The sequence below is a fragment of the Polyodon spathula genome, chromosome 25, assembly GCF_017654505.1.
Source record: "Polyodon spathula isolate WHYD16114869_AA chromosome 25, ASM1765450v1, whole genome shotgun sequence".
In the NCBI taxonomy this organism is placed as follows: Eukaryota; Metazoa; Chordata; class Actinopteri; order Acipenseriformes; family Polyodontidae; genus Polyodon; species Polyodon spathula.
The window spans coordinates 20,515,946-20,528,303 of record NC_054558.1 but is presented as its reverse complement, the minus strand read 5'-3'; the positions used below and the strand labels follow the sequence as shown (position 1 = coordinate 20,528,303).

Sequence of the window (12,358 nt, the reverse complement as noted above, 5' to 3'; positions counted from 1 at the left end):
TTTATTTTATTTTCTTTCTTGCAAAAGTCAAACGAAAAACCCTGAACATTTATTTTAAGTGCTGTCTGTCACCAGTCCCAGTACAAACTGGTCTTGCTATAACCCTCATGTTTTAACTGTAATGAAAATGCTCCTAGATTTAAGATTGGTAGTTCAGAAAAATGATTGCTTCACTAATTATATTCATGTCTTACAACTCTTAAGCATTTGATGGATTCCTAAAATAATTATGTAAAAGTCACATTATGGTTCTATAAAGTGGTTTGCCCCAGTAGTCAAGGTAGTTAGAATGTTTTGTATATATTTGTCAGGCTCATGATTGTTGTAATGGTAATAAACTGTATATAAGGTTTTAAGATAAAATATTTGGTTGTGAAAAAGGTGTTCTGTATAATCATATATTGTGCAAGCATACAACAGATGGATAGTCTGAAACAAATAAATATAAAAAAGCACAAAATCTATCTGAAATATTTTTACTGAATAATTACAATTATACAATACAGTGACATACACATTTCTGTAGTGCTTAAGGGGGGTTACAGCTATTTACCTTTGCATCCGTATACTAGCAGTTTGTTAAAAACAGCGTGCAATCGGGTACTGCGCTTTCTTTATATATAATATTAAAGATAGGATTTGAAATGTTTCTAAGGTCAGTAGGCTGTCCCCTGCAAACACACTGGATCTGTAGCTTGCATGTGTTTGTTTTAAGTCAAGAAAGACTCGCTGCTCTTCCTCCTGTGCAGAAAACAATGTCTTCTGACAGACCCTGTATTTTTGTCTTGTATTACACACTAGTATTCAAACTCTATTTCAAGGTACAGGGCTTTGTAAGAGGGATATTGCCAGTCACATGTATTGTAGGAAGACTCCTTCTCTAGATTCAAGGCAGCACATTCACAGTTTGGCTTTGTCTCTGAGACGGCTAGGACCACATGAGCGTCATCAAACGAGTTGCTCAGAGCCGACTGCACTCGACTTTTCCAGGCAAGAAGCTTCGGTCGATCCTGCAGCAAGTCGCGGCCTCCAGCAAGAGGCTGGAGATAGGAAAGGGGGAAAAAAAACAAACACATTTAATACACCTCCAAAAACATATTAGAAAAAAGTTGTAAAACGCTTATGATTTGACACATCCAGAGCAAAACAAAAACAGCATAATACATGTGTCTACACACAGTTTGAACAGCATGTCAAACAACTGGTCCTCAAGGCATAGTCTTTTATGTCTTGGTCATGTATCAAATGACAGCCTGTCCGAAAAGCCTTCAATCCATATGCCAGCAAACCATGTTGACACCACTGTGCTGTGAATGATGAAGCACAGAACCAATACAAAAATAGAACCTCAAGTAAACATACAACCTTGTTCAATAACAGTAACTGTCAGGGTGAATATGAGTGTGTACCTGCATGAGTTCACATATAGCTAGCAGGTCAGCCAGGCTGGTGTCATTTCCGCACAGAAAGGGTTGTGATTTTAAAAACATCGACTCCAATTTGTCCAAAGTCCCGTTTAGTTCTGTTACCACTCTCTCCACCTTCTCTGCTTCTGTGGCCTGTCATTCGGGGAATCAGAACCTGAAATAAAGCATTGCAAATGAAAAGCAAATTTAGACAGCTTCGATCCTGGCTTAATATGCCAGCCAGTGTGTGCAACAGTCTCCTTACCCATTCTGGCCCGCTGTGCTATACAAAGGCTGGTGATGCAAGCACACGGGACTGCCTTGAAAAAGCAGCTGGTCTTACAGATGTGAGGTTTTAAAAATGTTTTCCCATGCCTGCTATTGTTCAGTGATCAGGCTGCATCTACTCACCTCCAGGATGAAAACCTTGGCTGCGTGTGGGCGCGTGTTCGTGTGGTGCCAGGCTGTGTACTCATCCACCCGGGCTCGTCGCTCAGGCTCACTGGGGCACCAGTGCTGCTGAACTTGATATTTGGTGGCCAAATATTTTAATATGGCATCACTGCAATCACAATTTTACATTACAATTCTACAATGACCTATATTTGAATTTGCTGAATTTAAGAATACAACAAAGAAAGAACCACAAGGAAATAGTTTTAAGATTTTATTTTATTTTTTATTTTGTTTACACATGTATATATATATATATTGTATATGCATTTCCTGTTCACCCAGTTTGTTATTGCATTACACTGTTTAACTAGATATTGGACAGAGCAATTTAATGCTGCATTTCTGGAAAACTGAATCTGTATTGAGAAACAACAACAAAAAAAAACACATTAAATGTTCTACTATTCTAGCATACAAATCACAACACATAGTTCTGTTTTATCTGCCAAAAAATAAAATACAGAATAAAAAATATAAGCTAAGATCCCCACGATACAGTTTCAAGTACACCCTGTTTCCTGCACCTCGTGGTGCAATGCTCGTCTGGCACTTACTGTATTTATAATTCGGTTTGTTTCATGGTTGCTAATGTCGTTGTTTTATTTGCTCCCCATCCCAAGTATTCATCCACCCCGATCCCTTCTATATCAGTCTAACATTCAACCGGTTTTTAAGACTTTATATAAAACAGTAACGCTTCACAAAGTTCACATGTCTGCAGAGTTCAATAACTCTGATAGGTTTCCCACAGAAGCGTCTCCGGCGTTTCTTTTGCTGCCATAAAGCGGTTGGAATTCCTGTTCGATTTCGAGAAACGTTTTGTTTTTGGTTTCTGGCACAACGAAGAATATGTAGATAGCAACCAGGCAACAGATCACCAGGAACACCAGGAAGCAGTATTGCTGCAGGCCATTCTAGAAGCAACGTGGTAAGAATGGGCTCAGTATTAAAAAAAGTGCAAACATATTAAAGAAACTGCAACCGGCCACTATACAGACACTTTAATAAAGACGGTTAAACACACTAGCACCACCTGCTGGGCGTTTAAGATATTGCAGCTCATTCTGTGACGTACAGTAAATTGGTTTGAAGTGGTACCCAATGTGAGTTCTGTATGCAGTGTAGTAGAAAGATAGAAGTGATGAATAGCACAATTCTTCAACATTCATCTTGAGTGCGATTCTTTATTAAGGTCTTGTGATGCTGTAAAAGCTTGTGTTTTTCTGTATGCAGCTCTGGGGATTTCAATCCGAACACACGCCTCATACATATATACGTACCACAATGAAAGGAAAAATCATTCCTATGAAGAAAAAACTGAGCCAGTTGACTGAACCTCCAATCATGTACGCTGCAGGACGAGCTGGCTGTGTGAACAACTCTGTGGTTAAAATGTTAGTTACTCCACCTAGGGGTTATGAAAAGAGTATTTATATACACAGGATCCCATGCAGACAATGAAATATATATACATATATATATATACTTTTTCATATCTGTAGACATACTGTATAAACTGGAAATTGATGTAGTGTAGCTAATCTGGACAAGATTAATGAAGAAATGTTGTTTACATTGAGGATGAAAGTCAACATCTTTGATGCTTTGTAAATTACCTGGTCCTAAGCCAAAACTCAGGATAAAAGCGAATACACAGGACATGCTTAAATAGGGGACCCATGGATTAGCCTCCTGCAAATAAAAGGAAAAGGTACTGGCATTTGTATCAATTATAACAGAGGGAAACATTTAAGCAAAAGAAAACATGGTTTTACAAAAATGATAATTTGATGAACTGTCATGGAATAAACCAAGTTGTAATACTTTATATGCAGAAATATACACTTTTTATATAAAAGGTCAACTTCTTACTTGAAAAGTCAGTATTACTGTCAACAGACCACACCACACAGTCATCAGTGAATACCCTCCAATGATGAGGATCCTTCTGCCCAGAGATTCAACAAGCAGTCCCTGAGAATATAATCCCAGTGAGGATTCGCTTCATTCAAATACGAAACCAGGACACTGAATAGTTCATTGAAGCTCTGATTACATGTCTGTTGACTAACTGCTGAACTATCTGGCTTACAGTCAGCCCTGCTCATAGGGACCTTTAAAACAAATGATCTTCATATACACTTGAATATGGAAAATACATATAAGGGGATTGATTAGTGAGTGTTCAATATATCAATTGTTCAATTTTTTTATTGCAATTTTAAACTGGTTTCTGCTAACTCTATGGAGTTTAAGAAGTTGTCCTGCAAAAACTTATATGCTTTATAAAAGATATACATATATAGGAAATTGAACATGGTACAATTATACAGAGAGTGACTGAAGGGGATATACAGAGGTTCGTCTATACAAGTCATCTTAATACAAATGAATGCAATAAACCCCAGATGTAAAATATGGCTTTAACTTACACAGGTCAGTGCAGTGAGGCATTCACAAGCTCCAGTCCCTATTGTGATGTAGGGGATCTTTTCCACTGGGATACCAGCTCGAGTGAACACATAGTTTGCATAGAAATAAATCTACCAAGGGAAAATAAACAGCGTGAACACAAATCACTATTATCTGCCTTCAATTTAAACGATCAATGATTAGCTATGGCATAGCAATACCTATTAATAAGATCACTTCAATACATGACAAGTCCAATAAAGGATATCAAAAGACTCCAATATGATTTACTCTGCTTCCTTATTCTTTAACAATGCAGCTCACACATACATGCAATCTCACGCCATGTGTCAGTCTGCTATTCCTCAGGCTTCCCTAGGCTGCCCCACACAGTCATGTGTCAGAGGCTGTGTGAGAATCACCCTGATGTCGCAGAGCACCGGCACATTGGCTTCTCATGCATGCACTGGCTTCTCAATGAATACAAAAGATTTCCTGTTTTATTTAGATTGTTAGAAGGCGCTATATAAATAAAATTAAATGAACTAAATTATTAAACGCATTTCTTGTTTTGAATGGCTGCTGTTTTGTTTTTAAATCAATGCCATCGTGTACAGCATAGCTGAATGCAGTGGCCGCATGCTTACAGCATTGATGCCATTGAGCTGCTGGGCGCAGTTCAGTAGCATGACGGTAAGGAGCTGCCAGCGCAGGCTTGGGTCCATGAAGAGTTCCCATGGTTTTTTTGGCTTCACCCCCAGCAGCGCTGCACGCTCCTGCTCCATGTCTTCTCTTTCACTGTGGTAACTTTCAGACCCGTGCAATTGCTTCAGAGCTATTTAAACATACAAATAAATAAAACACTGCAGCATTAACATGCTAATCAATCTGCACAGCATCCTGCTTGAGTTCACCTCAATTCAATCGGCAGAGTGTTTGTGAATAACATGACCCCAGTCAGATTACTTGTTTCCTAAGTAAATGTTCCATCTGTCCCACAAGTGTAGGGGTACCCCAAATCTAAGGGGATTGGTATTGCATAACAGACTTATGTAATCAAGTTATATTAAATATAAAAACTAAAAGAGATAATATAAATCAGGAGTAAAATTATATGTGAACTACTGACACAAGGGTAAATAAGTATTCATTTATATTTCATATTAATAAAAAAAAAAGATTCATGAGTGGCCCTTATTGCAATTACATAAAGTAAAAACTAATTTTAAATTGTTATTCAAACAAAATAATCAATTATTATCTTGTTGCGTGTTACAACATCAAGCAGACCCATCTCATCTGAGCTGCACTTTCCTGGCAGTACAACAGCACACACAGCACCCACCTTTATTGCACTGAATGTCGTCTCGCTTGTCAATCAGCAGATACCTGGGGCTTTCTGGGAACCAGGGCAGAATGAGGAACTGCAGAATTGCAGGAATGCAGCTAGTGGACAGCAGCATGGGCCAGTAATCATCTCCTCCCAGCAGCTCTCTACAAAACAAAGCAGCAGTGAGGGCAATGCTGAAGTCCCTCTCTGAGAACACATTTTTAAAGCTCCTTTTTGTACACCTGTAGGAATTCATAAGGAAGAGAGGGTTATGCAGGCAGCTAAACAAGGTGCTATATCATTCTAGCTATACATTTGCTGGCTTTAAAATTGATATAAAGGATGATATAAAATTGATGCAAGTGTCCAGAACACCCGAACTGCAACTAAAACCCTCAAATCAACCCTTATAAAAGACTGCCACAGGAAAAGCATAGTAAAGTGCAATAAAGCACAGTGGAAAAGCATGGGAACGCAAAGCCTAGCATTGTAAAGAATAGCAAGGTATGATAAGCTATGGTATTGTATAACTATGGTAAAAGCATGGTCAAACTGCAAAAATACTGTGAGAAAATGCCATGGCACACCTTTCTAAGGGAATGACCAGTGGGCTGTATTTTCCCTGGAAAATCCAGTCCAATAGGCATGATTGAATAGATCCATGCGAGTGGTTATTACACATGTGGCATGTTCATACTTACTTGAGCCCGACCACCTGTCCTGTCAGTATACCGCCAGTAATGAATATGGATGTGCCCATTGCCATTGCTCCACGCAGAGACTTCGGAGCAATCTCTCCCAGGTAAAGGGGCTGAACGCAGATACCAATTCCTTTCATATGAAAATAGAAAGGGTTCACTAACCACTTACATACATGAAATGAGAAAGAAGAAGAAAAAAGATGTTCTGCAAAGATGCAATGGTGTTAGTATTACTATTATTACTATTATTATTATTATTATTATTATTATTATTATTATTATTAGTCATAAATCTCAATGTTACTCACCAAGAAACTCATAGAAAATACTGATGCAGATTCTTTAAACATACTGGAATACAGGTGTACTGTAGGCTGGTTCCAGTGACTAAGTTGAATCATAGGCAAAATAACCAGTCATTAATTCCTCAAGAACAGTATTTACCTGCGTTTAGCCCGATAAGAAATCTGCCGACAATTAAGAGTTCAAACGCTCCAGTGGGATAGCTGAGCCCCATCAGCAGTGATGCCAACAAAGCAAAACCACTGTTCAACAACAGAGCTCCTTTTCTGCGAGACAGGGGGAACATCATAATAATACAGTAAATAATAATAATAATAATAATAATAATAATAATAATAATAATAATACAGTATTGCAATAATGTGAAATACCTGAAAATAACAAACATCACAAAAGCATTTCAGGTTTTTTTTTTGTATATATTTACATTATTTTAAGTCATATTGCATCAACATTTTACATATTATAACAGCATCATAAAGTTTTTCAAGTAAACTGAACAGTGAAGTAAATCAAGATTAATGAGCAGTTTAATTATTTTTTTCACCCAGTGTATTTATAATTGCATGGTCTAAACCATATGATTCTTAGAGTATAATCAACAACAGTTAACTCTGTTTGCTGGTACAGTTCAGAAAGAGACATTATGCAGAAAATCACCCCTAGGCATCACGTCAGTCTTGTGACATGTGCATGGACTCTTTAAAGATCAATGTGTTATTCAAATTTAATTCGATAAGCTTCCTTAACACACGCACCATTTTACTGTTAAAGTAATAAAATACATTGATATTTATATAAAGACTTATATTTTTTTTTTACTGGAGTAAGCAAATATTACTGTATTTTCCTGAATTAATGACATTCTAGACACAGTATCCATTCCCTGAGAGTACTGTGATCAGTTTGGACTCTATACCACACCGTAGCGTGTCTGTTCTTGCATTCCACCAACATTACAGAACAGCATTAATTGCTGCAGCTTTCATACTAATGAGAGGAGCAATACAAGATCTGTATTGTATTCAATTATATGTTACAAGGATTTAAAACAATCATAAAATAATGGGAAAAAAACAAACAAACTCAGCTTAGGTCTTTTTGGCTGCAATAAACTATATGCAGGTGTTTTATTATAGTTTACAAATCTGCTTATACTGTACAGTGGAACTATCAGAAACTACTGTCAATTACACTGACAAAGGTTTCGGATAATGTTTTTTCATATTTATGGTGCTTTGCTGCAGTTAGTCGTGGCCATGCTGCACCTACCGTCCCAATCGAATTGCCAGCACTCCTCCAACAGACGCTCCAATGAAGCCACCGAGAGTGAAGACAGAGACAATCACAGACCACAGCAGAGTTAGTATGCCCTCCTGTATGTCTATACCGTATCTGTGAATCCAGGTCTCATTGATAAAACTCTGTATGGGCTACAACATTAACACAGTACAGGAATGTTAAAACATGTGACTGGCCCTTGCTGTGATCTTTCAAAGAACTCCACATTAAATGTGCATTGATGCCAAGTCTTAAAGGGAGAGTTGGTAATCAATCTGTGTAACTGTACACGACAATAATAGACCTATTACATATACTGTACAGTATAATAAAGTGTTGATAATCAAGGCTTTCGAAGTATTGTTGCTTGAATCACATTTTGAAGGGAGTTGCAATGTTGAAACAGCAGCTAGTACTTGTCAGCCTCTTGCAGCCTGACTTCACCTCACCTTTACAGTGTGGTATTTTACTTCAGGGCTCTTTCAGCAATTGGGTTTCTTCACTTAGTTAATGACCTGGAAAGGCTAACACCAGGTCTCTCGTGCATTTTCACCAGTTCGTTCTGCTTTGAAATCTGGGTCCGGTTTTATTTTTGACAGATTGTTTCCTTAGTTGTTGCTCAAGCTCATCATAGGAGTTGTATAGGGTTCATTTGAGTTTATAAACTGTGCACAGTAGTGGACAACAGAACAGCAGAGAAAACACATTGAACAGCAAAATGCATATACAGTGCTCCTCCTTTACAAGGCAGCCCTTTACACTGCGGAACAGGTTATAAGTCGATACGGTCATGGCTCCCATTAGTACTATTACACTAACACTAGTATTCTCGTTATAAGGCGGAACACAAACAGTACGTTCTCTATGGCTCCCCTACAGCAAGTGGGAACCCTGGACACCAACCGTCAATCAACACTAAATTAAAAAAATTAATAAATAAAAATTAATAATAAAATCTATATTTCTAAATACATCCCAACCGGAGAATATTGTAATATAATTCAGGGATAATGGCATTGTTGTAGCATGTCAAAATATAATAATGGCACTCCTGAGTCAATAAAGGCATTATTTCAACAAGGGAGTTCCATTATTAACAAAGAACACACCACAGCTATGCCATTATCACAATTATACTACGTTCATTTTGTTTGTTGGATATAAATCAGTCCACTGAAAGAGACAGAGAAACACACATTATTATAAGACTTAATAAATCACTCACCTTGGTAGGAGCATTGATGATTGATATATTATATCCATACTGAAAAGTCCCTCCAATACATGCAGCACAAGTAGCCAGTAAAAGGGTCTTGTTTGGAAACTGACAACAATATGGTACATGAAATCAAATACTGTTTGATACTTCAAACACCTTTTCAAAAACAATAATACATAAATCAATCACATGAAATGGCGGCACAGGTGCAGAAAGACTGGCCAATGAAAAACTACTACATTATTTTGATTATGTTTAGGGTTAGTGATTTCAGTCTTAAAGTCGGTATTCCAATTCTACCAGCTTCTCTATCTTTCTACACCTAGGCCAATGCCAAAAACAGCAACAGTTACTTATGTGCAAAAACACTGCATTTTTAATAAGTCTTAAAAATGTATTTAAATGCAAATGAGCCTGCTGCTGTCCTAGTCTTTGTCTTCAGCGTCGTAATCAGAGTTGATATTCTACCAGGTCAAATTTTGGTTTCAAGTTATAGCTGGCAGGATTTATATGACTGTTTGGTATTCACTTTTCAACCTCCAAATCTATGTTAAACGGCAAACCAACAGGGAGTATTTTGGACAGAATTTGTACAGGAGCATCAGTATTGATGATGAAAAAAAAAAAAAAAAAAACGTTCTAACCAGACTCGATTGCTAATAAGTGATTATTCGCGTTAACAAGATTAACATATTTATTTGTAAAAGTTTCAAGTCCCCCTAGTAATCTCCAGAAGATACACAATGGCTTTTTTCAAAATGTGAACTGTTTCTTATTACATTAACATATTTCTGTCGAAACATCCAAAATGCGACACGCTCAAATAATCTTTACTTTTCAAAGAAACTTTCAGAGTCAAGCACAGCTTTCCAAAATACAAAGAATAACTTCAACTTAAAGTGTCTTAAACCTACTCTGGATTTCCCCTGGATTTGTGGAACTCTTCCTAGCAAAGGCTGATATTCCATTTCAATGCGATTTTTAAATAGCTTTTAGTAGTGTTATATAAGTATTAGGATTGCGTTAATCAGCAACTCACCAAAAAATAAAAAATAAAAAAATAAACTGCTATGTAGCCTATAAGACTTTACTATAATTGAAACATTTTAACCCAGGACGCACGGAACTGTATTCTCTTGTTTTTCTAACTCTGTAGCGTTTTCTTTTGCATCCCAGAAAGGCAGCTTTGGGAAGCCGCTGTCCTCAGCCTAGCGTATACCAGAGGCAGCACAGTAGTTGCTCAAGGGAGGATCCTCGTGTGTTGCTGAAAGAAATTTCATTAGTCACATTTATGTTACGGGTGTTGAAAAGAAATTGCTTTTCACACTCAAAAATGCAAAACCGTACCTCGTGTTAAATACAGCAGCCTAACCTGAAATAAATGCATTCTAACAATAACATTTAAAATTGAATTTACCTGTTTCTTTGCTTGCCCACCACCACTATCAGCCCTTTCTAAATCTGCTTCATTATTCATTTTAATTTCAGTGTTGGTTTAATATGAATATTGCATTGCAGTTCCGCTGTTCTTATATTTTAACTCCACCTTTTTTGCAGCTATGGCGTGTGTAAACATGAATGGCAAGCTTCACAATTCAGTTTAGTAAATCTAAATTCACGTGTTAACAGTGCAAGGGATCAGAGCAACAGGCTTGCATTCTTAGCACTGGGAAATGACTGGGGATTTGAAACTGCTGCAGTAATAAAACAGGGCAACCTTCAACATGCACCAGACATAGCTAATAAAATACACAGCGTTTATGTGTTGCGTTGGTTTAAGTTGTGATAAACAGATATTGCTAATAAATTAAGATACGGTGAAAGGTTATTTAGGGTTTTTTTTTTCAGTTGTAACATAACCGACTCAGTACGGGTAACTCTTTTATTTTTCTAACCCTAATGTAACGTTAAAGGCCAACAATCAGCTTTTCGGGTTTAGGAAGTGGTCCTGAAATAAAATGCATGCTAATTTGCTTGATCTAAAACCCTAAGAAAATGTGTTGAGTTGTATGTCAATTGTGTGCTATTAGTTATTTAATTGAAATAATATCCAGAACTGGTTTGAAACTAAATGGGTCTTAGTTACACATCTGTGTGTGTGTGTGTGTGTGTGTGTGTGTGTGTGTGTGTGTGTGTGTGTGTGTGTGTGTGTGTGTTATAACTTGAATAATATCCCCATTGTTCTCAAAAGTCAGGAGACTATCAGCTTCAAATAGCTTCACAAGAAATCTGGACGAAAATATTTATTAACTCCCATGACCTAAGCCTACTGCAATAAACAAAAACAAGGACAAGAAGCAGTGAATTGTTTCACAAACTAGACTAAAATCAAAACAACTAAGAAGACACAAGCCACTGTTGCACTAGGGCTTTGTTCCTCCAGCACTTTGCATTCCCACTCTCGGTGTGTGTCCCATTCTCTCTGTGCTGGCTGGCGTTCATCATGCTGTGGTCCCATTCTCTCTGTGCTGGCTGGGGTTCATCATGCTGTGGTCCCATTCTCTCTGTGCTGGCTGGGGTTCATCATGCTGTGGTCCCATTCTCTCTGTGCTGGCTGGGGTTCATCATGCTGTGGTCCCATTCTCTCTGTGCTGGCTGGGGTTCATCATGCTGTGGTCCCATTCTCTGTGCTGGCTGGGGTTCATCATGCTGTGGTCCCATACTCTCTGTGCTGGCTGGGGTTCATCATGCTGTGGTCCCATTCTCTCTGTGCTGGCTGGGGTTCATCATGCTGTGGTCCCATTCTCTCTGTGCTGGCTGGGGTTCTTCATGCTGTGGTCCCATTCTCTCTGTGCTGGCTGGGGTTCATCATGCTGTGGTCCCATACTTTCTGTGCTGGCGGGGGTTCATCATGCTGTGGTCCCATTCTCTCTGTGCTGGCTGGGGTTCATCATGCTGTGGTCCCATTCTCTCTGTGTTGGCTGGGGTTCTTCATGCTGTGGTCCCATTCTCTCTGTGCTGGCTGGGGTTCATCATGCTGTGGTCCCATTCTCTCTGTGCTGGCTGGGGTTCATCATGCTGTGGTCCCATACTCTCTGTGCTGGCGGGGGTTCATCATGCTGTGGTCCCATTCTCTCTGTGCTGGCGGGGGTTCATCATGCTGTGGTCCCATTCTCTCTGTGCTGGCTGGGGTTACATTTACATTATAAAATGTGCAGTTCTGATTGTTTTTCAACAATTGTTTTAGGGTTAATGCAAATAATAATAATAATAATAATAATAATATATAATAATAATATAATAATAATAA

General features: G+C 38.2%; 1 protein-coding gene and 1 pseudogene across 1 annotated transcript; both read right to left on the bottom strand.

Annotated features, from left to right (window-relative positions):
- Positions 1-797: 797 nt before the first annotated feature.
- On the bottom strand, positions 798-2,291 carry LOC121300260 (annotated as a pseudogene).
- On the bottom strand, positions 2,123-11,156 carry slc2a11b (solute carrier family 2 member 11b). The gene is made up of 12 exons (XM_041227948.1): positions 10,526-11,156; positions 9,115-9,213; positions 7,881-8,041; positions 6,750-6,874; positions 6,306-6,435; positions 5,620-5,768; positions 4,922-5,109; positions 4,295-4,405; positions 3,735-3,836; positions 3,479-3,554; positions 3,143-3,270; positions 2,123-2,776 (listed from the first exon to the last, which is right to left on the bottom strand). The coding sequence occupies exons 1-12, from the start codon at positions 10,583-10,585 to the stop codon at positions 2,570-2,572; spliced, it is 1,536 nt and encodes a 511-aa protein (XP_041083882.1). The 5' UTR covers positions 10,586-11,156; the 3' UTR covers positions 2,123-2,569.
- Between the last annotated feature and the right edge of the window lie 1,202 nt (positions 11,157-12,358).